Source organism: Carcharhinus amblyrhynchos, chromosome 12, assembly GCF_965287045.1.
Source record: "Carcharhinus amblyrhynchos chromosome 12, sCarAmb.v2.hapA, whole genome shotgun sequence".
Lineage (NCBI taxonomy): Eukaryota > Metazoa > Chordata > Chondrichthyes > Carcharhiniformes > Carcharhinidae > Carcharhinus > Carcharhinus amblyrhynchos.
The window spans coordinates 84,087,854-84,112,724 of record NC_137335.1 but is presented as its reverse complement, the minus strand read 5'-3'; the positions used below and the strand labels follow the sequence as shown (position 1 = coordinate 84,112,724).

General features: G+C 45.8%; 1 protein-coding gene across 1 annotated transcript in view; it reads right to left on the bottom strand.

Moving 5' to 3' along the window:
• Positions 1 to 253: 253 nt before the first annotated feature.
• Positions 254 to 24,871, bottom strand: part of cd109 (CD109 molecule) — a 110,812-nt gene continuing 86,194 nt past the window's right edge. The window contains exons 27-33 of the mRNA XM_080199866.1: positions 24,372 to 24,568; positions 22,027 to 22,182; positions 19,192 to 19,257; positions 10,229 to 10,371; positions 4,520 to 4,676; positions 4,250 to 4,352; positions 254 to 959 (exon numbers count right to left, since the gene is read on the bottom strand). Of these exons, the coding sequence (XP_080055992.1) occupies positions 766 to 959; positions 4,250 to 4,352; positions 4,520 to 4,676; positions 10,229 to 10,371; positions 19,192 to 19,257; positions 22,027 to 22,182; positions 24,372 to 24,568 (1,016 nt within the window). The 3' untranslated portion in view covers positions 254 to 765. The remainder of the gene's footprint in view (positions 960 to 4,249; positions 4,353 to 4,519; positions 4,677 to 10,228; positions 10,372 to 19,191; positions 19,258 to 22,026; positions 22,183 to 24,371; positions 24,569 to 24,871) is intronic.

Below are 24,871 nucleotides of genomic sequence, written 5' to 3'. Positions count from 1 at the left end.
TATTACAATACCAGATGAACCCTTGATTAAACAGATGCCCGAACAGTGATAACGTTTTAAAATCTGTTTTATTCAATGTCTGCAGCGGCTGTTTTATAAAGAACTGGCTGGACCCCATTGTCCTCCCCCACCCACCTCCCCCCCGCAGCCCGAACCACTCCACCCAACACTCACGCACAATTTAATTACAGTTTGCCCAGAGGCATCTTAAAGATCCTGGCAATTTTTTTTTAATTAATCCCATTGCGAAACATGGGAAGAATCCAAAACGCGCACACACACACAAACACACAGAGCAAGTTCAGAGAGAGAGAGAGAGAGCCAGGGGAACTTCACTCCGCTACGTGACTGTGGAAGATCTTCAACAGTGCAAGCTGAAGAAACCAAGAACTGTTCCAATGATCTGAACGCAACCATAACTCAGAGAGGCGCTGTAAATTCAGAACATTGGACAGTCTCACTCTCTGAAATCTGGAACTTTGGTAGCACTCAAGAGAGGTTAAGCAATAACAGCTGCGACTGCACATGTGGGAGACGAGGGAGGCAAGAGAAGCATTCACACACAAAACAAAATAAATGCTCCTTTTATATCCACAAATATACAACACACGGATGTTAAAATATCAACAAGAGTTTACAGAAAGCAGTTTACTAGGTTAGGAGGTTACAAATACATTTTTGCTCGTCTTTCTACCCCAGTCCCCTATAATTAAAATACTAACTGTTTCACCGAGAGAGACAGAGAGATTTTACACTCAGCGCTGATTAAGACAAAATGAGATAAATAATAAGAAGGCAGGGCCCGAGTGGAACAGAGTCTCCCAGAGTTGTCGCTGCTGCGGACGGGAATGATACCACACTGAGTTGTGAGCGACACAGACTACAGTTAAAGCCACAGAAGGTGCATGAATCGGTGTCAGACATCACTTCCGAGTTGTACGTTCTCACTGCCCTTTTCCCTGCGTTTAAAGCAAAAAACAGAACAATCACTCGCACGCAGTTACATTTTTCAAAAGCTGTTCTTAGCATGAGTGTATCACCAGAGCTGGAATTCCCTCCAGGTCGCACAGGCCATCCCCACTTGGACATGCATCACCCCCACCCACCACCCCCGGCTTCCTTCCTTCATCATCACTGGGTCAAAATCCTGGAGCTGCCTATCCAACAGGGCATTGGGGGGGGGGGGGGGGGGGGGTGACTCGCCATCTTCCCAAGAACACCTCGGGATGGGCAATAAATGATGGCAAAGTCCACACTCTGGGATGAATGAAAAAAAGAGTATGGGTGGTTAGCACTGCTGCCCGACAGCGCCAGGGACCCCAGGTTCAATTCCAGCCTCAGGTCACCATCCTGTGGAGTTTGCACGTTCTCCCCGTGTCTGCGTGGGTTTCCTCCAGGTGCTCTGGTTTCCTCCCACACACGTGCGGGTTAGGTGGATTGGCCATGCTAAATTGAGCCGAGCGTCAGGGGCACTAGCTCGGGTTAATATGCAGGGTTACAGGGATAGGGTGGGATTATGGTCAGTGCAGGCTCGATGGGCCAAATGGCCTCCTCTGCACTGTAGGGATTCCATGATTCCAATAGCACGGAGGCTGAATTTGTTCAAAGACACTCAGTGCCGGATGGAGGGGGTTGGCATTGGGAAGTGGGGGGGCCCGCTGACAGCTTTCCCTCCCCTTCTTGCCAATCCCTCCTATACTCTGCGGCCCTGTGATCCCCACATCATAAAACATCTCCCATCTTTAATCATCTCTGTCTTGAATTCTCTGCAATCCTGGGCCTCTGGTGGGTGTCATTCCAGCAGCCATCTTTGTCACCCCAGTGGCTTCTGATTGGCTGGCAGCACTTAGTGCCTGGAATTTGCCCACCCCAGGATTTTGTTCCTGTTGAAGACTCGCTTCCTGAGGCCTTCCTGAAGGAGATGGTGCAGGCCTCTTGCTGGCTCCCACAGATGTGTGGGTTAGGTGAATTGGCCTGGCTAAATTGCCCCTTTGTGTCAGGGGGACTAGCTAGGGTACATAGAACATAGAACACTACAGCACAAACAGGCCCTTCGGCCCACAAGTTGCACTGATCAGATCTATACCCACCAAGCCATAGAACTATCCACAACTCCCAATCCCATTAAATCCCATGTACTCATCCAGAAGTCTTTTAAAAGACCCCAGCGAGTTCACCACCAGCACCACTGACGGCAACCAATTCCACTCACTCACCACTCAGTGAAAAACTTACCCCTAACATCTCCTCTGTACCTGCTCCCCAGCACCTTAAACCTGTGTCCTCTCGTAGCAACCATTTCAGCCCTGGGAAATAGCCTCCCAGAATCCAGCCTTCCTATTCCTGTCAACATCTTATAAACCTCTATCAGGTTGCCTCTCAACTTTCGTCACTCCGGGGACAAGAGCCCTAGCTCCCTCAACCTATCCTCAAAGCATGCCTCCCAATCCAGGCAACATCCTTGTAAATCTCCTCTGCACCCTCTCAATAGCTTCCACATCCTTCCTGTAGTGAGGCGACCAGTAAATGCATGGAATTACGGGGATAGGGCAGGATTGTGGTTGGTGCATGCTCAATGGGCTGAATGGCCTCCTTGTAGGATTCTCTGTCGTCCTTATCTGGTCTGGCCTACATGTGACTCCAGAGTCACAGCAATGTGGTTGACTCTCAACTGATCTCAGGCAAATAGGGATGGACAATAAATGCTGGCCCAGCCAGTGACACCCATGTCCCATGAACAAATAAAGAAAAAGTTCAATCCTCTGTTAATACCTAAACAACTAAACTACTTCCCCAACAAAATAAGTAAGCAGAGGATAGTTACATAACACAAGCTACATATCACTCATCTGCTGAACGAGCAGTGCTCCAAAAGCTTGTGTTTTTTGAAGGGGTAACAAAGATGATAGATGAGGGCAGTGCAGTTGATGTTGTCTACATGGACTTTAGCAAGGCCTTTGACAAGGTAGGTTGCTGCATAAAGTTAAATCTCATGGGATCCAGGCTGAGGTATTTAAATGGATACAAAATTGGCTTCTTGACAGAAGCCAGAGGGTGTTTGTAGAGAATTGTTTTTCAAACTGGAGGCCTGTGTCCAACAGTGTGCCTCAGGGATCAGGGCTGGGCCCACTGTTATTTGTCATTTATATGATTGATTTAGATGAGAATACAATGGATAGTAAGTTTGCAGATGACACCAAGCTTGGTGGCATAGTGGACAGTGAAGAAAGTTATCTCCGATTGCAATGGGATCTTGATCAATTGGGCCAGTGGGCTGACGAATGGCAGATAGAGTTTAATTTAGACAAATGAGGTGAAACACTTTGGTAGATTGAACCAGGGCAGTACTTGCTCAATTAATGGTAGGGCGTTGGGGAGAGTTAGAGAACAAAGAGATCTGGGGGCACATGTTCATAGCTCCTTGAAAGTGAAGTCACAGGTGGACAGAGTGGTGAAGGCGGCATTCGGCATGCTTGGTTTCATCAGTCAGAACATTGAATACAGGAGTTGGGACGTCTTGAAGTTGTACAAGACATTGGTAAGACCACACTTGGAATATTGTGTACAATTTTGGTCACCCTATTATAGAAAGGATATTATTGAACTAGAAAGACTGCAGAAAATATTTACTAGGATGCTACTGGGACTTGATGGATTGAGTTATAAGGAATGGACTGGGATTTTTGTCTCTGGAATGTGGGAGGATGAGGGCTGATCTTATAGAAGCCAATAAGATAGTGAAGGGCATAGACAAGGTAGATAGTCAATATCTTTTCCGAAAGGTAGCGGAGTCTAAAACTAGAGAGCATAGGTTTAAGGTGAGAGGGGAAAATACAAAAATGTCCAGAGGGGCAATTTTTTCACACAGAGGGTGGTGAACGTCTGGAACAAGCTACCAGAGGCGGGTACAATTTTATCTTTTAAAAAGCATTTAGATAGTTACATGGGTATAGAGGGATATGGGCCAAATGCAGGCAATTGGGATTAGTTTAGGGGTTATTAAAAAAAGGGCAGCATGGACAAGTGGGGCCAAAGGGCCTGTTTCCATGCTGTAAACCTCTATAACTCTATGACACCAAATAAACCTATTGGACTTTAACCTGGTGTTGTGAGACTTCTTACTGTGGCAATCCCAGTCACCCAGTGCAGTGCAGATTCCAGGTATGACGAGGAAAGCACTCTATCATCTCAATTCTGGTCAGTAATACACTCACACGCCCAAAATCAACCAATTAAATAAATGTCTTACCTGGCTCATAATATTCTAACACACTGACCATTGCATCCTGGGCATTAGCGACTTTGGAATCCCTTATAACTGGGATGGTCAGACAAACTTCGGTCTCATTCAACTGAAAAGCAAAAAGTCCAAGTTATGTTTGTTTGTGAATGCTTCTGAATGCACTTTATATAGATTCATTCCTAAAACCACAGAGGAAGGTCTCTTCTTAACCATTGAAGGATGTTACCAGCCATGCCTACGTCCCGTGAATGAATGAAAAAGAAATCTCCAACTCACCGAGTCAAAATACAAGCTAACTTTCCCAGCTTCAAACTCTACTTTTTTGATGAGCTCGTTAGTCTGAATACCATCCATTTCTGGGACAAAGCCACTCAGCATCCCAACTTCCATCAGAACCATTCCTGTGCTGGTACTGTTCTCCTCACCTCGGTACCTTGAGTAACAAAGGGAAAATAAAACTCACTCTTAATATGAATTCAACGCATTGCACTTTTCTCCTTTCCCCTTCCTCCTTCCACCGTCCCACCCCCCCCTCCCCGTCTCCCCCTCCCCAATCTCCCACCCAAAGCCAGTACCAGGTGTTGCATATCCAGCCATCATCTCTGAAGTACATTATACTGAGTGCTGCTTGTAATGTTCACTCCCTGTCAATCCCTCAAAGAGTATGGAAAGGGATTGGGATTGGAGTTGAATATAGGGCAATATTTTCCTTTGTATTTCTTTCCAGAAATATGAACAAACTGACAATTACCGACACAGTTGAATATAAATATTGCCAGGGTTTTCAAATAGCAGTAATAATTGATGTTTAAGTTTAAACACATAACTGATGTCTATAAAACCACCAAAACATTCAATTGGAATAGCACTGAGCAACAGATTGAAGACAGTGCAGTTTATAGCAGGAAGGTAATGGAGTTTGGCAGCTTTGTAACAACTGACAACCAGACAACTATAAGGTAGAGATTGGATCACCCAACTTTTCATATGAGGGTGTACACACTTGTTCTGTATTGACGAGAATGCTGATGTTTTATGCTAATGTTAACTCGTTAGAAATAAAGGGGACATGTGTAGGTACAGATGCCATGAGAGCGCATTTCATGTTGGGACAGGAACTTTGAAAAGCAAGGGACTTTACTTTTACATAAGAATAAAAATATGGCCTGATATTTTATTGGTGCGCCCACCCCAGAATCGGGGCAGGTGAGTGTCACAGACACTCCATTAGCCCCGAGCGGGATTTTACAAGCCTCACCCAAGTAAGGTTGTAAAATCCCAGCTATGAGGTCGGGAGCCCAGGGGACATTTGACAAAAATGTCATGGGCAAGGCAAAGAGCGTGTTAATGGTAGTGATACAGAAGGTGCTGATAGCGGCAGAGCAGAATGTGTAAATAGCAGAATAATGGTCAACATTCTGTAAAAGCAAAGCATAAGACCAAATGACAGATGGTCCTGCAGGGGTGGTGGTTGGGGAAAAGAAAACAATATATGTCAAAATGTCAGAGAGAATTCATTGTCTGAAGTTGTTAACTCAATGTTAAAGTTGAAAGGTTGTAAAGTGTCTAATTGGAAGGTGAGATGCCTCCAGTGAAGACCAACAAAAACTGTTTCTGTCTCCACAGATACTGCCAAACTCACTGAGCCTTTCTGTTTTTATTTCAGATTTCCAACATCTGCCGTATTTTGCCTTTATTCTGAGAATTGGGAGCAGAAGTAGGTCATTCAAGCCAACTCCAACATCCCACTGCAAATCCCCTTTCCAACTCCATTCACATAGTCCTTGATCTCCTTCATGTCTAAAAAAGTATCATCTACTGAATTAACTCCAGGGTTGTGACAATGAAATCCAAATTCTAATCTATGGATCACCATAGCGCCTTATACAACTTCAGGACAACCCAAATCTTTACAACCAATGAAGTACTTTAGAAGTAGCAACAACAGTCATAATGTGGCTCATTTATACTTTCTAGAAGTGACATACATTGATATGCAAGGACCCACTCCCTGCAAACAAGAGGGATATGAACAGACCTTGAGCATTTTTTGAATTTCCCAGAGACTTAGGAAGCTCATAGCTCCCTGAAGTTTTCTCCATGGCAACACCTTGGCCAATCAGAGTTGTCTTGCCAGTCAATCAGCACCCTTCTCGTTTATAGTATCGATTGCTGTGAACATTTGAACTTTCATTTGTCTACGATGAGTACATGATGAAAAGCTCTGGCAACACTCAGCAAAACTTTGGAAGAATTGTGCTCACAACGATAGCCACTGCTTTTTTGCTGTTCCTCAGGTAAATCATGGTGTGGACATACCAGCGTTGGACAGGGGTGGGCACAGTAAGAAGGTTCACAACACCAGGTTAAAATTGCAATAGGTTTATCTGGAATCACAAGCTTTCAGAGCACTGCTCCTTCATCAGGTGAGGATGGCATGGTGGCATAGTTGTTAGCACTGCTGCCTCGCAGTTCCAGGGAACTAGGTTTGAATCCCGGCTTGGGTCACTGTCTGTGTGGAGTTTGCACATTCTCCCCGTGTCTGCATGGGTTTCTTCCGGGTGCTCCGGTTTCCTCCCACAGTCAAAGATGTATAGGTTAGGCTGATTGGCCATGCTAAATTGCCCCTTAGTGTCCTGGGATGCACAGGTTAGCGGGATTAGCAGGGTAAATATATGGGGATAGGGCCTGGGCGGGATTGTTGTCAGTGCAGACTCGATGGGCCGAATGGCTTCCTTCTGCACTGTAAGGATTCTATGCAAGTCCAACAAACCTGTTGGGCTTTAACCTGGTGTTGTCAGACCACTTACTCAGATTAACCAGGCATTGAAGGGGAAATGCATTGTCCGTCTCAACACACGGAATCTCACTGATGCACTGCGGAGCTTGCCGATTCATCACTAAACCCTTAAATATTTGGTGGTCCGTGTGTGGAGTGTGCAGATGCTAAACTTAAGGAAAAGCAATTGGGGAAAGGCTTGATAAATCATAAGATTGGTTCAAAAAAAAAAGCCAGCTCCCCATTGTGTACCAATTACAACATTCAGCTGTTTATCAAATCAATCCTATATCCTGGACCTTTGCCATTGTTCCTGGAAACTTGCTGTGAGTGTGGATCATTGAGGTGAAGCACTTTGTACTGCCAGTTTTCAATTGTCAGAGAAATTGATGGCTCTCTCTGCTCAGGGAGCCAACCTCCCTTATAACAATATCTCTTGTACTGATATTCTTGTAAAACACTTTATTGTTCCTTATCATGTTCCCACTAATTCTTCTCCCATGTATTCCCTCTTTACCATCCTTTCATCTTCCAATCATTCACCTCCTTTATTTTTCTCCCATCCTGTTGCAGTTTTTTAAAAAATTAGTTATAAATATAATTGCCCTCGAAACCAGCAGGCTGAAGGGTGACTAAATAGAGTTCCGTAGAGTAATGACAGAGTTCATTAGGGTAGGCTGAGGGAAGATAGTCCTGTCTATAAGGGCAGAGCAGAATCTGCGGACATAAGTATTCGGCAGTCACTAATAAACCCACTGAGGAATTCAGGAGAAACATTTTTAACCTAGAGAGTGGTCAGGATGTCATTGGTCACCATAAGAATCCATAGAATCTCGGCAGAAGGAGGCCATTTGGCCCTTCAGCTCTGCACCTACTCTCCATGACAGCATCTGACCCAGGCTCACATCCCAACCTTATTGCCATAACCCTGCACATTTACCATGACTAAACCACCTAATCTGCACATCTTTGGACACTAAGGGACAATTTAGCATGGCCAATCCACCTAATCTGCACATGTTTGGACACTAAGGGGCAATTTAGCGTGGCCAATCCACTTAATCTGCATATTTTTGGACATTAAGGGGCAATTTGTCATGGTCAATCCACCTAACCCGCACATCTTTGGACCATAAGGAGTGGCCGACATGAATAGTATTAACTTATTTAAAGGGAGGCTGAGGAAAGATGAGGGAGAGAAGATTTGAAGGATTGGCTGATGGGACGTGATGAAGTATGGGGTTGGTAAGAGGGTCATGTATAAAAGCTGGCATGGGCTGCTTGGGCTGAAAGTCCAGCTTTGTGCCATTAATACCACACCATCCTCAAAGACTTTCTTCTTCAATTCTAATTGCTTTCAAGCTTTGTTACTTAACCTTAACTTCCTGAAATGACAACAAATATCTTTTTTTTGGAAATGGAACATATTTAGTCGATACCTTTACTGCCTCCTTTGTCATTTCCTTCCCCTGTGACCAATTTCTCCTCATCTCAGCTAGTTCACTTCTCAAATCGATCCAAATCCAATCTGGGAGTTGAGACTTTACCCGTGACTTCCTAGCTCCTGCAATTCCAGTCAGGGGGCACTGGGTGGCGACCAGGAGCACAATCCCAAAGCTGATTGGATGTTGAGGTTTATTTAGTGTTGCCCTGGCTGAGATCAGGCCCAGATAAGACAAGGCCCAGATCTTCCTGCCCGGATTGGGATCCTTATCCCCGACCATGATCGGACAACTAAAATGCAGACTTTACCGTGCTACGATTTCTCTGAGAGATGTTCCGGCAAAGGATCCTGTGGAACTCAACGCAGGAAACCTCGGAACGAACAGCGCAGAGAATCGACACAGAGGTCATGTGCCCCTTTAATGGCCCCAGATGCTTTATTCCAGCAAGTCAAGTGCCCCAAAGCTTCTTAGAAAAGCTATGGAGAGGATGTAAGTGTGTAGGGCAAATGGTTACGGGGTCAGGTGAGTGAATAGAATCATAAAATCCCGACAGTACAGAAGGGGTCCATTCGGCCCATCGGATCTGCACCAACAACAACCCTATCCAGGCCCCATCACCGTAATCCCACATACTTACCATGTTAATCCGTCTAACCTGCGCATCCCGGGACACTAAGGGGCAATGTAGCAGAACAATAGGTAAGATGGATAAGCTAAAGGGTGGGCGAGGGGTAAGGTGTGCGTAAGATCGAGGGGTAAGAGAACCGGGTGAGGAAGCGGGTAGAGTGAGTAAGGTAAGGTAAAGATGTGTAAGGTAAGTGGGTAAAGGGGCAAGGTGGGTAATGTGGGTCAGGTGGCAGGTGAGAAGGATTGGTCAAGTTACTCACCTGTACCAAACAGAAAAAAGGCATAAAAATATTGACCATACAAATTAGGAGCAGGAAGAGGCCATTCGGCCCATCAAGCCTCTTCCAGCACTCAATGAAATCATGGCTGATCTGGTTGTGGCCTCAACCTCAGCTTTCCTGCCTGACCCCCAGAATCGTCGATTCCCCGTCAATGGAAAATCAGTGTAATTCAGTCTTCAGTGGATTCAATGACCCAGCCTCTCCCTGACGGAGAGAATTCCAAACACAAATAACTCCTGATAGAGGAATGTCCTCCTCAGATCCACATTAGATAGGTAAAGGAAAAGTTTATTTATTGTTGTCACGTGTAGGCTTACATTAACACTGCAATGAAGTTACTGCGATAATCCCCTAGTCGCCACATTCCGGTGCCTGTTCGGGTACACTGAGGGAGAATCTAGATGGCCAATGCATCTAACTACCACATCTTTTGGACTGTGGGAGGAAACCGGAGTGCCCTGAGGAAACCCACGCAGATATGGGGAGAATGTGCAAGCCCTGCACACAGAGAGTGACCCAAGCTGGGAATCGAACCCGGGTCCCTGGCACTGTGGGGCAGCAGTGCTAACCAGTGTTCTACAATGCTGCCCCTCCCTCATTCTAAATCTCCCCCATGAGGGGCAAACACCTTCTCAGCATCTGAGGTCGATGAGGGATGGGAGCAATAAGGGAAGTGCTTATGAAGTGTGGCCACTCTTACACTGAAGGGAGCCAATTTGCTCAGAGCTAGCTCCCGCCATGTGAAAAATTACCAGCATAACTTGAGGGTAACTCAGCAATGAATTCATTCATTGTCTTGGCAACAATCCTGAGGGTGAAGGAATGAATTGAGAAAAATCTGAGTGATAGTTACCGAGTACAGATATGCAGTGTTATGTGATCCAGGTCATCCTTATCATCCAGGACATCAACATCCAAATCAAACACCTCCTGCCACTCCACAGACCGGCGTCTCTTCGATGCGACTTTACTTTCCAGATTGAAGAGGATATTAAGCTAGAAAAATAAAATCCAGCGATAACATCATTCTCTGATTAAACCCAGCCTCTTGCAGTTTTGTTAAAACAAATGTCAACGGTTCACACGTACTTTCTGTCGATTTAGCAAACTGCTTTTTTGTTTCCGACACTGTCCCCGTATACAGCGGTGAGACCAACAGCAGACTGAGTGGTCACTTTCCTGAACGTCTCCCTTCAGGTGGCCAATGTCACCTCCAGTTTTTGGCTGGTAATGTTTTAAATTCCCTGGCCCGCTCCCACTCTGATCTCAGTGTTCTTGGATTCTTACACACAACAAACAGAGTCCAGTGAAAACTCAAAAAAAAAAGCACTTCATTTTTCAATTAGGCACGCTCCTCTCTTATTATTTATTAGTGTCACAAGTAGGCTTACATTAACACCGCAATGAAGTTATTGTGAAAATCACATTGTCGCCACACTCTGGCGCCTGTTCGGGTACACTGAGGGAGAATTTACCATGGCCAACGCACCTAATCAGCATGTCTTTCAGACTGTGGGAGGAAACCAGAGCAACTGGAGGAAACCCATGCAGACATGGGGAGAATGTGCAAACTCCGTACGTACAGTGACCCAAGCTGGGAATCGAACCTGGGTCCATGGCACTGTGAGGTAACAGTGCCAGCCACCATGCTGCCCTCTCCAGGTTAAACATCAAGTTCAAGAATTTTAGTTCATAACCACTGTTCCCAATTTATATTTTGGACAGCATCTGCTGATGATTCTGCTGTTGCCATTCACACCTCCTCTGTACCCATATTTTGTTCCTTTATTTGTTCCATCACCAGCCCCTTTTCTCATTGAATCTCTCCTGTCTTCCACCCTCTCAGGGACCTTCCCTTCTGTTCTTCCCTCTCTCCCACCACTTTCCCTGTCACTATATTTGTTTCAATTCTATTCCACCATTTCCAGTTCATTGACCTGAAACATCGGAGAGAATTTTCCTGTCCCACCCACCACAGGTATCACCGCAGGCTTGGGTGCAGACAATACAATGGTTCATTGACCTCAGGCAGGATTGTAGAGTTTTCAGATGAGCACAGCAGGAAAATCCCACCCGTTAACTTTGTTTAGTTTAAAGTTTATTTGTTAGTGTCACAAGCAGGCTTACATTAACACTGCAATGAAGTTACTGTGAAAATCCCCTTGTTGCCACACTCCAGCGCCTGTTCGGGTACACTAAGGGAGAATTTGGCACGGCCAATGCACCCTAACCAGCACGTCTTTCGGACTGTGGGAGGAAACTGGAGCACCCCGAGAAAACCCACACAGACATGGGGAGAACATGCAGACTCCACACAGATAGTGGCCCGAGTCGGGAATCGAACCCAGGTCCTTGGCGCTGTGAGGCAGCAGTGCTAACCATTGTGCCAGCATGCCACCCCCTCCACAGGTGCGCCAGAGCATTTAAAAGATTTTAGGTCTTTTTTATTCCTGGTTTCCAGCATCTGCAATAATCTGTTTTACTTTTGTCATAGTTTCCATAATAAGAACATAAGAAATAGGAGCAGGAGTAGGCCATCTAACCCTTCGAGCCTGCCCCACCATTCAATAAGATCATGGCTGATCTGTCATGGCTCAGTTCCACATTCCCACCCTCTCCCCATAACCCTTAATCCCCTCGCTTATCAAAAACCCATCAATCCACGTCTTAAAAATATTTAGCGAGGCAGCCTCCACCACTTCAACGGGCAGAGAATTCCAGAGATTCACCACCCTTTGAGTGAAGAAGTTCCTCCTCAACTCCGTTCTAAACTGCCCCCCCTTTATCTTGAGGCTGTGCCCCCTAGTCCTACTGCCCTTTGAGCGGGAAGAGTCTCTCCACCTCTATTCTATCCATCCCATTCATCATCTTATACGTCTCAATGAGATCTCCCCTCATTCTTCTAAACTCTAACGAGTACAAGCCTAGTTTATTCAGCCTCTCCTCATAGTTCAACCCCCTCAACTCCGGTATCAGTCTAGTAAACCTCCTCTGCACTCCCTCCAAGGCCAAAATATCCTTGCGCAGGTGCGGTGACCAAAACTGCACACAGTACTCCAGCTGCAGCCTCACCAGTGCCCTATACAGCTGCAGCAAGACCTCCCTACTTTTATATTCAATCCCCCTCGTTATGAAGGCCAGCCTCCCATTCGCCTTCCTGACCACCTGCAGGCTGGGCTTTTGCGACTCATGCACAAGGACCCCCAGGTCCCTCTGCACTGTCGCCTGCTGCAGTTTTTCACCACGCTTACAAAATTTTCACCCAGTCGGTATAATGTACAATAATGTGAAAGTATAACATTTGCTGCATTACGAATATTACCACCACACCCATTAGCTGTAAAGTGTCTTGGGGTTAATAATGGAAGTTCTGTCCATTCTGGAACAGGACTGGGGGAGAGAATCCTTCGCTCGCAAAGATCAAAAAGTTTCCAATGCTCCAGATGTTTGGTTTCAAAGTTCTCTCTCAAACACTCACTGTATAAAAAGAGCTTAACAACCATTTAACAGCAGATGTGAGCAGCAAGCCCACCCTGATACAACGCTGTGAAGTTAGTTGACTGCCGTGTCACAGATTTAGGAGAGAGGTTATGACCTAATTTTGAATCTGATACAGATGTTGCGGTTGCTCAGGTTGTGTGGTTTCAGTTTGAATGAGTGTGTCGGATATTCAAAATCCTGGAGATGTTGATATTTATCCTGTGCAGGAAAAACAGCAACGAGCTTGTCCAACCAAAGAACAGCAGCAAACGGAAAAGCTACAAAGAGTACAGGGGGCAGCAGGGTGGCACAGTGGTTAGCACTGCTGCCTCACAGCGCCAGGGACCCAGATTCGTTTCTGCCCTGGGGTCACTGGCTGTGTGGAGTTTGCATGTTCTACTAGTGTTTGCGTAGGTTTCCTCCAGGTGTTCTGGTTTCCTCCCACATTCCAAAAGACATGTTGGTTTAATGGGATTAGCCATGGTAAATGCACAGGGCTATGGGGAGAGAGTGGGGGTAGGTGCGCCTGGGTAAGATGCCCTTTCAAAGCGTCAGTGCAGACCTGATGGGTCAAATAGCCTCCTTCTGTCCTGCAGAGATTCTATGGGTTTAGTACAGCTTTCAAAAGCCAGTAAAGTGAAGAAGTCCTTTCAAAGTTTCAGAAGAATTAAGTTGAAGGATTGGAAAAGTTTGACATATTCAAAAATCCTTTACAAAATATTGGTGTCTTTCTAATGTTGAGAATTTTCCAAACTCTTGTTGATAATAATTATTCTATAATTATATTCTCTTGCTCCAAAATCACTCTCTTTTTCAAGAGTAGTTTCATAAATTTAAATGAAACTTTACATAAGCTTTGGGATGACACCAAATGGGTTTAAGATAACCTTCTATTCCTTTCTCCCTCTTCTGTTTATCTAGCTCCCCCTTAAGTACATCTATCCTATCTGAACAAAGAAAATTACAAGAACTGGCCCTTCAAGCCTGCCCCGACCAGGCTGCCCAACTGAACTAAAACCCCCTCCCTTTCCAGGGACCATGTCCCTCTATTCCCATCCTATTAATTATTGGTCAGGACACCCCTTAAAAGTCACTATCATATCTGCCTCCACTACCTCCCCCGGCAGCGAGTTCCAGGCACCCTGTCAAAAACTTGCCTTGGACATCTCCTTTAAACCTTGCCCCTGGTACCTTAAACCTGTGCCCCCTGGTAATTGACTCTTCCACTCTGGGAAAAAGCTTTGTTTCAAACACTTTCTGCAGCATTGAGTTCCATATTCTCACCACTCTTTTGGCAAACAGTATTAGTAACTGCCTGATATTTATTTTGCCTGTTATTATTGGTCCCGATGGGGCATCCCTGCCTCTGAACCAGAAGCCCAGGGTTTGTGTCCTGCTGCAGGACGCGATGGTCAAAGGAGGTGCTTCCATAACACGGCCAACAAGTTGAGCATTGACCTGCATATCCTTCCAATAGCAGGCAGAGAGAGTGGGAGAGATTGCTGGTCAGCCATACGATGGGAAAAAATGTTAGAGCCTCTGCCACCTCCATGTGTGCACATAGTGTGTGTTGCCACAGCAACACAGTCCTCTTTGAGGGAGGGTTGGGTTCAGTTGGCACACTTGGCCAGATGGCTGATGTGGATCAAATCAGTGCCAATGGCACAGGGTTCCATCCCTGTTCCCACTGGGATGGATCCCTGACCCACCTCCTCACTCTGTCCATGGTGGGGATCTCAGGAGTCAGGGACTTGCCTTCAGACAGACAACAGAAGAAGATTTCAGTCTCATAAATAAAAACATCCTTGGACCTGATTTTAACTGTGCACAAGTGGGTGAATTTTGAAATTCCCTCTGTGCCTACCCAATCCAATTCTTTTATCATTAAATCATAAAAACTTCCTTCAGCTCATTCCTCAGCCTTCCTTCTTCCACACAGTATAAAGCTGGTTCAAAACTCTTGATAGTTATACCTACCCAAATCTGCTTCCCTGCATTTATAAGCTCAATTAATCCATTGTGATTAGTCTGTGATCCATTCTCTTCAGCATGTTGGCTCAATCTCAGCAAGGCATCCCCAGCTTTAGGAGCTATGACTTGTTTGTAAAAGTAATCTAAGAGGTATAGCAATGTGGGGGCCTCCTGTTCTGCTTGCAGTTACCCCACCAGGAAACTGACTCACATGGTATGCTACACTTGTCTGCCTTGCACCATCTTCACACATCTACTGTCACTCATCTATAACTATCCATCATTCAACTCCACATTGTCTCCTATTCCTGCTGCCAGCCACCTACCCTCTGGAAGAGATCTCTGGAACTGTTCAGCTCTGATCTGTAATAAGAAGTCTCACAACACCAGGTTGACATCCAACACATTTATTTGTTAGCTTTCAGAGCACTGCCCCTTCATCAGGTGAGTATCTTGTGCTACCAAATAAACCTCTTGACTTTAACCTGGTGTTGTGAGACTTCTTACTGTGTCTACCCCAGTCCACTGCCAGCATCACTACATCTGTAGTAAGTCTGTAGAGGCAGAAGTTCTTGCACCAAAATCCCTTGATTGACAATTCCAACAGCAGTACACAGAATACTCACAGCCAGCAATCTAACTTCAGGAGTGCCAGAGGAACTGATACTCCTGGTTAAATACAAGGAAAAGACTCCCTGATTGGCCCATCAATTGGCTCCTTAATCAGGGTGTTCAAATTCCAATAGGACAAACTCATTGGCCTGATTGAAGTTGTTACACTTGGCTCAAATACAGACATTGATTTTTCTGGATATCACTCTCTGCGGGTCTTTCTGCTCTTGTAGTTTCAAGCACCTCCTAGTTTGACCTATTGTAGGTGCATCTGTAGATGGAATTTTAAACATACATTTTAGCACCTTCATTTCAAAGGCCACTAGTTCCTTCCACAGTGGTACAGCGGTTAGCGCTGCTGTTTTACAGTGCCAGGGACTCAGGTTTGATTCCCGGTTTGGGTCGCTGTCTGTGTGGAATTTGTACATTCTCCCTGTGTCTGGGTGGGTTTCCTCCGAGTGCTCCAGTTTTCTCCCACAGTCTGAAAGACATGCTGGTTAGATGCATTGACCTGAACTAGCACAGGACTAAGGCATCTAGGGGGATTTCACAGTAACTTCATTGCAGTGTTAATGTATGCTTTACTTGTAGCTAATAAATAAATAATATTTTTTTCCGTTTCTGAGGTAGGCGGGAAAATGGATAGAATTTAGCATCTTTGGAGATGTTTCTTTGTGACCAGCTTGAGTTTTCTTATTGCTAACACATCCTTCATTTCACAAAATCATTTCTGTCTATCTCTGTCCTTCTTCTAATTTCAGCCTTACCATCCACAGCACAGCTCAACAGGCTAATCAGCCTACTTGCAGTTACAGAACTCTTCCTCCAGTAATCACCCACTCTGTGGTTTCAACATCATAAAACCCGACAGCACCAGAAGAAGGCCATTCAGCCCATTATGCTTGGGTCATCCCTTTGGGCTATCCAATTGGTGGTACAGAGGTTAAAACTGCTGCCTCACAGCCCAAGGGACCTGGGTTCAATTCCCAGCTTGGGTCACTCTCTATGCAGAGTCTGCGCGTTCTCCCCATGTCTGCGTGGGTTTCCTCCGGGTGCTCCAGTTTCCTCCCACACTCCAAAAGATGTTAGGTGCATTGGCCATGCTAAATTCTCCCTCAGTCACACTCACCGGAGTGTGGCGACTGGGGGATTTTCACAGTAATTTCATTGCAGTATTAACATAAGCCTACTTGTGACACGAATAAATAAACTTAAACAATTAGTCCCACTCTCCCCTGTAAGTCTTTTCAACATCAAGTCCAAAGATGTCCAGGTTAGGTTGATTGGCCAAGCTAAATTGACAGTGTAAGGGGGATTAGTGGGGTAAATATACAGGAATAGGGTCTGTGTGGGATTGTGGTTGGTGCAGACTCAATGGGCCAAATGGCCTCCTTCTGCACTATAGGGTTTCTACGATTCTAAATATTTCTCCAGTTCTCTTTTGTGAGAATTGAATCTGCTCCCACCGCTCTCCCAGGCAGCGCGATCTAAATTTTCATTTCGAATAGGTTACATTTGTACGTGTAAAGTGAAGAGGACAGCTGCTTTCCGTTGTAGGTGTCTCGCTAACAAAAGCGGCAACTTATAAACTCCTGGACTTGTGAGAAGTTGTTTCTGGTTGTGTCTCGAAAAGCAGAAAGACAAACAATCCGTCTCCTGCTTTTCATTAACAGAACAATCTCAGTGTCCTAAATTATAGAATTATACAATGTTAAATCCTGTGGGGAAGAAATAGAATCAATCTATCAATTATCGCAACCCACTGGAACAATATCTGATTGGCAGCCTGAAGCAATGTGCTTTCCGTTGAACAGTTTGGACGGGGCCCTTTTCATTTTGTTACCTCAAGACTTGTCTATTCCAAAGCATTCCTGGCTGCTATCCCACGGTATAGCATCAGGATGACTTATTGAATGGCGGGGCAGGTTCGAAGGGCTAGGTGGCCTACTCCTGCTCCTATTTCTTATGTTCTTATGAGATCATCCAAAGCTCTGCCGTTCGAGCTTTAACTTACAGTAAATCCTATTCGCCTTCATTCCCCTGGTGTCACTGCCTTATGATGGCGCCAGGTCAAGCAACGTGTTGATTTTAACATGCTCGTCCATGTTGTTGATCCCTCAGTGGAGTTGCCCCTATCTCCCCCCCTCCAGCATCCCAATTGCCCTCCCCCCCACCCAACCCCAGCCCCCGCCAACCCATCCTCACAATCTCCAAAACCTTCTCCAATTCCATAACACTCCAAGATATCTGTGCGATAAAATTCTTGCCTCCTACACATCCACAATTGTTCTAGTCATTCCAGCATTCAATGACCTGCGCTGCAAACACAGAATACCCATCCTAATCCTCTCATTTTCCACCTTGAAAATTCTCTCATAACTTTGGACGCCTCGACGAAGTCTTCCCTCTGGTCTAAGCTGAGCAATGCCGGGTCTCCACACATCATTGAAGCTCCCTATTGCTGGCAAATCTCCTCTGCCAACCTTTCCAATGCCTTGGCAACACTCCTGAATGTGTGGTACCTGTAAAAGCTGGCCACCATTTATCACACAGCACAAGAACAAGCAGTAAGTGTAGGAGTAGACCGCATCAAGCCTCCACCACCAATCAACGGCTGATCTTAGGCTTCAACTCCATTTTCCCGCCCGCTCCCAATATCCCTTATTTCCCTCAAAGACCAAATATCTGTCTATCTGTGGTGATTTCAGCCAGGCTAATGAGGTTGGCTTGCTGGAGTGTGAACTACCTGATGAGTCTTAATAGATGGTTAAATAGAATAGAGAACCCTACAGTGTAGAAACAGGCCCTTCGGCCCATCAAGTCTGCACCGACCACAATCCCACCCAGGCCCTATCCCCATCTCCCTACACATTTACCCGCTAATCCCTCCAACCTACACATCCCAGGATACCAAGGGGCAATTTTTTTAGCATAGCCAATCAACCTAAACCGCACATCTTTGGACTGTGCAAGGAAACCAGAGTACCCAGAGGAAACCCACGTAGACACGAGGAGAATGTGCAAACTCTACACAGACAGTGACCTGAGCTGGGAATCGAACCCAGGTCCCTGGAGCTGTGAAGCAGCAGTGCTAACCCACTGTGCTACCGTGCCGCCCAAGAGCCAAATCACGGAGCCTCATGCTCCCTATTTAAAGCAGGTGTGTCAGACTCTCTGCCTGCATTCAGCAGGGAGCAACTGGAGAGCTGGCTGTGTACAGATGTATGGTGTAAATAAAGTAACTTGGTGACAGGACTTCCGCCTCCGTGGCGTTATTACATTATCCCAGCCTTAAATATATTTAACAATGGAGTATCCACATCTCTCTGGAGTACAGAATCCCAAAAATTCACAAACCAGTGAGTAAAGTCATTCCTCCTCATCTCAGTCATACATAAATCGAAACAAACGTAGAAACTAAGAAACAGAAGGAGGCCATTTGGCCCTTCGATCCTGATCCACCGTTCATTATGATCATAGCTGAACATCGAATTCTCTAACCTGATCCCACCTTGCCCCCCCCTACAATTCCCCTTTATCCCTTTAGCCCAAGAGCCAAATCTAATTTTATATCTAAACGATCGGCCCCTTCACCCTGAGACTGCGCCCTGTGTGTTAGCTCCCCTGACCAATGGAAGCATGCACCCCACCAAACGCTGTTGGAATGCTGCAGGTTTCGATGAGATCGCCTCTCATTCTTCGAAACTGAGGAGTAGGAGTGTTGAAGGAATGCTGGTGATAAAGTTACAGTACCTGGAAAATGGCCAGTCCATGTCCCTCTGCCGTCACAGTCACCAACATGGGCTGCTGAATTCCAATCTAGACATTAACAGACAAGTCCAAAGGTTATAAACTGAGGCACAGTAAGAGAGTCAACAACAGAGCACAGAGTTCTCAATATAATAATCGAAAATGTGAATTTGAATGATTTATTTCATGTCAGTCATTTCCGTTTATATTAGAATCATAGTATCATAGAAAGTTAGCAGCACAGAAAGAGGCCAATCAGCCCTTTGTTGTCTGTGCTAGCCAGAAAAAGAACCACCCATCCTAACCCCACTTTCCAGCATTTAGTCTATCGCCCTGCAGGTTACAGCACTTCAGGGGTATATCCACATACCTCTGAACTGAGTTGAGGGTTTTTGCCTCTGCTATTATAAGGTGGCACGGTGGCACGGTGGTTGGCACTGCCGCCCCACGGTGCCAGGGACCAAGATTTGATTCCTGGCTTGGGTCACTGTCTGTGCTGAGTCTACAGGTTCTCCCCGTGGCTGCATGGGTTTCCTCCGGGTGCTCCGGTTTCTTCCCACAGTCCAAAGATGCGCTGGTTAGGTGGATTGGTCATGGTAAATTGCCCCTTAGTGTCAGGGGGATTAGCAGGGTAAATGCATGGGGTTACAAAGAAAGGGTCTGGGTGAGATTGTTGACACAGTAAAAAGTCTGACAACACCAGGTTTTAGTCCAACCGATTTATTTGATAATACTCACAAGCTTTTGAGGGGACTGCCTCTTCGTCAGGTGAATGGAGAGTTCTGGCCTCAGACAAAACATATAAAGCACAGACAGTTTAGAGATTACTGATTAAAATGCGAATCCTTACACCTAACCTGCTGTTCAAGACCTGAAGTGGCTGACAATGTGAGTGGAAGGAGCACTGATCACAGGTTACAGAGATTACACAGGTTACAGGTTACACATCTCTGTAACCTGTGATCAGTGCTCCTTCCACTCACATTGTCAGCCACTTCAGGTCTTGAACAGCAGGTTAGGTGTAAGGATTCGCATTTTAATCAGTAATCTCTAAACTGTCTGTGCTTTATATGCTCTGTCTGAGGCCAGAACTCTCCATTCACCTGACGAGAAGGCAGTCCCCTCGAAAGCTTGTGAGTATTATCAAATAAATCGGTTGGACTAAAACCTGGTGTTGTCAGACTTTTTACTGTGTTTACGCCAGTCCAACGCCGGCATTCCCACATCATGAGATTGTTGATGCAGGCTTGATGGGCTGAATGGCCTCCTTCTGCATTTTAGGGATTCTACTCTTCCAAGCAGCACAGTAGCACAGTGGTTAGCACTGCTGCTTCACAGCTCCAGGGACCTGGGTTCGATTCCCGGCTTGGGTTGCTGTCTGTGTGGAGTTTGCACGTTCTCCTCATGTCTGCGTGAGTTTCCTCCGGGTGCTCCAGTTTCCTCCCACAGTCCAAAGATGTGCGGGTTAGGTTCATTGGCCATGCTAAAAAATTGCCCTTAGTGTCCTGAGATGCATAGGTTAGAGGGATTAGTGGGTAATTATGTAAGGACATGGGGGTAGGGTCTGGGTAGGATTAAGGTTAGTGCAGACTGAATGGTCTGTACTGTAGGGATTCTATGAGGCAGTGAGTTCCAGACCCCCTCACAATTCTACAGGTAAAAAATCTTTTCTTTATCTCTCATGCAATCTTACTCCTAATCACTTTAAATTAGTATCTCGCTTTTGATTAATTCTCTGCTAAAAATAAATAGACACTTCGCATGCACTCTATCCAGGCCCTTCACAATCAGATTCTCCCCCAGCATCCTCTGTTCTGTATCGCTGTACTAATAATCCAGGCATTGCAGGTTCAAATCTCAGTACTGCAGAAGTGCTGCATATTGAAGGTGTTGTTTTCTTCAATAAAACATCAAACCGAGACCCCACCTGCCTTTACAGATGGGCTTCAACGATTGCGTGGTTCTGCTCTGGGAGAGCAGGGTAATCTGGGTAATCTGTACTCCTTACCCAACTCCAAACAGACTATCGAGTCATTATCTAATTTCTGCACAGAATTTGTTATTAGCAAATTGGCAGCCACACTTCCTACATTACAGTGGTCACTCTGGGAATCCTGCAGGGAGTAACTCACCTCCTGACTCCCCAGAGTCTGTCCACCGTCTACAAGGCACAAGTCAGGAGGTAGTCTCCACTTGCCTGGGTGAGTCCAGCTCCAACAACACTCAAGAAGCTCGACACCATCCAGGACAAAGCTGCCCGCTTGATTGGCACCCCTTTTACCACCTTCACCATTCTCTCCCTCCACTACGATGCAGCGTGGCAGCAGTTTGTACCAGCTACAAGATGACTGCACCAACTCATCAAGGATCTTTCAACTGCACCTTCCAAAGCCACAATAACTCTCCCTTCTGGAAGGGCAGATACATGGGAACACCATCACCTGCAAATTCCCCTCCAAGCCACTCACCAACCTGATTTGGAACTAAATTGGTGTTCCTTCGCTGTCACTGGGCCAAAGCCATGGAACTCCCTCCCTAACAGCACTGTGGGTGTACCTATCCCACAAGGACAGCAGCGGATCAGGAAGGCAGCTCACCACCACCTTCTCAAGGAGAAATTAGCAATGGGTAATAAATGCTGGCCTAGCCAACGGCACCGACATCCCATGAATGGATTTTGTAAAAGGTTCTCAGTTGGTGCAGAGCTTTAAGACATTCCAAGGTTGTGAAAAGTGGTTTTTAAATGCAAGTTCTTTATATTTTCTTTCTGTTCTTCCCCCTCTGTCACAGTTCATGGAATCGAGCCCGGGCTGTTGTGTGATGCGCGGTGCACGGTACCTGTTGAGTCTGAAGCACAATCGCGTTTCTGGAGGTGACGGTGAAGCTTGCTGGGGTGAGGAGCCCGGGCGCACTGACCAACACTGTGAGGTTCGTCGTAGGGGAGAAGCTCTGAGCTGCAAACTGGGATAAAGCCTGGAGGGCAACCACCGTGTCCTAAAATCAAGTGAACATATTGGAGAATTCCGTCAGCAATCCATAAAAACATTCCCAGACAAAGGGGAATCCAGGGGTTCCCTCCATCCATTAATTTTAACCACATACAAGAGATGTGTCTGAAATTGGGAATAATCACACTGATTTGTTCTCTTAATGAGCTAAAACATGACATATAAGACATTGGTGAGGCCGAATTTAGAGTATTGTGTACAGTTTTGGTCACCTAGTTACAGGAAGGATGTAAATAGGGTTGAAAGAGTGCAGAGAAGGTTCACAAGGATGTTGCTGGGACTTGAGAAGCTGAGTTACAGAGAGAGATTGAATAGGTTAGGACTTTATTCCCTGGAGCGTAGAAGAATGAGGGGAGATTTGATAGAGGTGTATAAGATTTTGATGGGTATAGACAGAGTGAATGCAAGCAGGCTTTTTCCACTGAGGCTAGGGGAGAAAAAAAAACAGAGGGCATGGGTTAAGGGTGAAAGAACATAGAACATAGAACATAGAACATTACAGCGCAGAACAGGCCCTTCGGCCCACTATGTTGCGCCGACCAGTTAAAAAACAATGACCCTGTAACCTAAACCAAACCCTTACCATTCATAAACCTATCCACGGAACTCTTAAACGCCCCCAAACTAGGCGCAAAAAACTAGGAGAAAAGTTTAAAGGGAAGATTAGGGAGGGGCTTCTTCACGCAGAGAGGGTGGGAGTGTGGAATGAGCTGCCGGATAAAGTGGTAAATGCGGGGCCACTTTTAACATTTAAGAAAAACTTGGACGGGTTCATGGATGAGAGGGGTGTGGAGGGATACGGTCCAAGTGCAGGTCAGTGGGACTAGGCAAAAAATGGTTCGGCACAGACAAGAAGGGCCAAAAGACCTGTTTCTGAGCTGTAATTTTCTATGGTTCTATGGTAATTTTGGTGAGGATGAGGCAAAGTGGAAGAACGGAATGCCTCTGGCAGATAGGAATGTGTATCCTTTTCAAAAAACAAAGAACAAAGACAATTACAGCACAGGAACAGAATCTTTGGCCCCTCCAAGCCTGTACTAACCATGCTGCCCAACTGAACTAAAACCCACGACCCTTCCGGGGACCATATCCCGCTATTCCCATCCTATTCATGTATTTGTCAAGACGCTCTTTAAAATTGACTATCACATCTGCTGCTTCCACTATCTCTCCCGACAATGAGTTCCAGGTACCCACGACTCTCTGTGTAAAAAACTTGCCTCGTACATCTCCTTTAAACCTTGCCCCTTGCACCTTAAACCTGTGTGCCCTAGCAATTGACCCTCCCACCCTGGGAAAAGCTTGTGACTATCCGCTCTGTCCATGCCCCTCATAACTTGTAGATTTTCCTCCAATGAAGTGGTTAGCACAGCGCTAGGGACTCAGGTTCGATTCCCAGCTTGGGTCACTGAGTGTGTGGAGTTTGCACGTTCTCCCCGTGTCTGCATGGGTTTCTTCTGGGTGCTTAACTTTCCTCCCACACGCCAAGGATGTGCAAGTTAGGCGCATTGGCCATGCCCTCTGTGCAAAAGGTGGATTAATAGGATAAATATGTGGGGTCATGGGGATAGGACGGGGTGTAGGCCTGGGTAAGATACTCTATCGGATAGTCAGTGCAGGCTCGATGGGCTGAATGGCCTCTTTCTGCACTGTAGGGATTCTACGTTCATTGAAGAAACTGGGATTACTCTCTTCAGAGGGAGAAAGCTAAGGAGAGATTTACAGAGATTTTCAAAATACTGAGCGGTTTTGCTGCGTAGGGGGAAACTGTTCCCGCTGGCAGGCAGGAGGCTCAGTAAACAGAGACAGATTTAGGATAATTGACAAAGGAAGTGGGGAGGAAAAATAAGCAGAATTGTGTTAACTCAGCAAGTTGTTGTAATGTGGAACTCACTGCCTGAAAGTGCAGTGGAAGCAAATTCAATCGCAATTTTCCAAAGAGAATTGGATGAATAGTTAAAAAGGAAAAAAATTGCAACGTTTGTGGAAATAGTGTAGGGGGGGTATTGGGGTTAGGGTTAGGGCTAGGATTAGGCAGATTGGATATTTCCTTCAAAGAACCAGCACAGGCGGACTGGGCAATGTGATTCCACAACTCTATGACATGCACATGAGCACACACATGTGTAAGAGAGCAGAAACAAAGGCTGCTTCAGACTGGGGCATTCGGCATACCTGAGTTGAAGAGAAGCCTCCGAGATGGTTCCTGCTCTCACTGAGCCACCTCATGATGGGAATCCCCTCCAATAGCTTGTCCTGCCTCAAGTGCGACAACAGTGCGTAGGCAGCAACTTCGATGTCGGTCGAGCGGGGGTGTTGGCCCCACCACGAGGAAGACGTCTTTACGGGTGACGACCAGAACCTTACACCATCTGTGACAGGAGAGAAATGTTCACACTGAAGTATGGTTCACTCTTATTCCAACCACCTTCAATGAGGTAACTATGTGGAACAGATTCCTGCATTAAAACAGGATTGAGTTACACCATGTCTGAGACACATTTGTCTTAGGATTTGATAACGTCAAGGGTGCAATGGAAATATTCGCCTCTTGGCTCAAATAGGAATAATTGGAACAACAATAAGTTTTTTTTATGTAGAGCCTTGTGTGTAATAAAATGATCCAAAGCTCTTCATTAGGAGATTGAACAGAAATAGCCATACACTAAATTAGT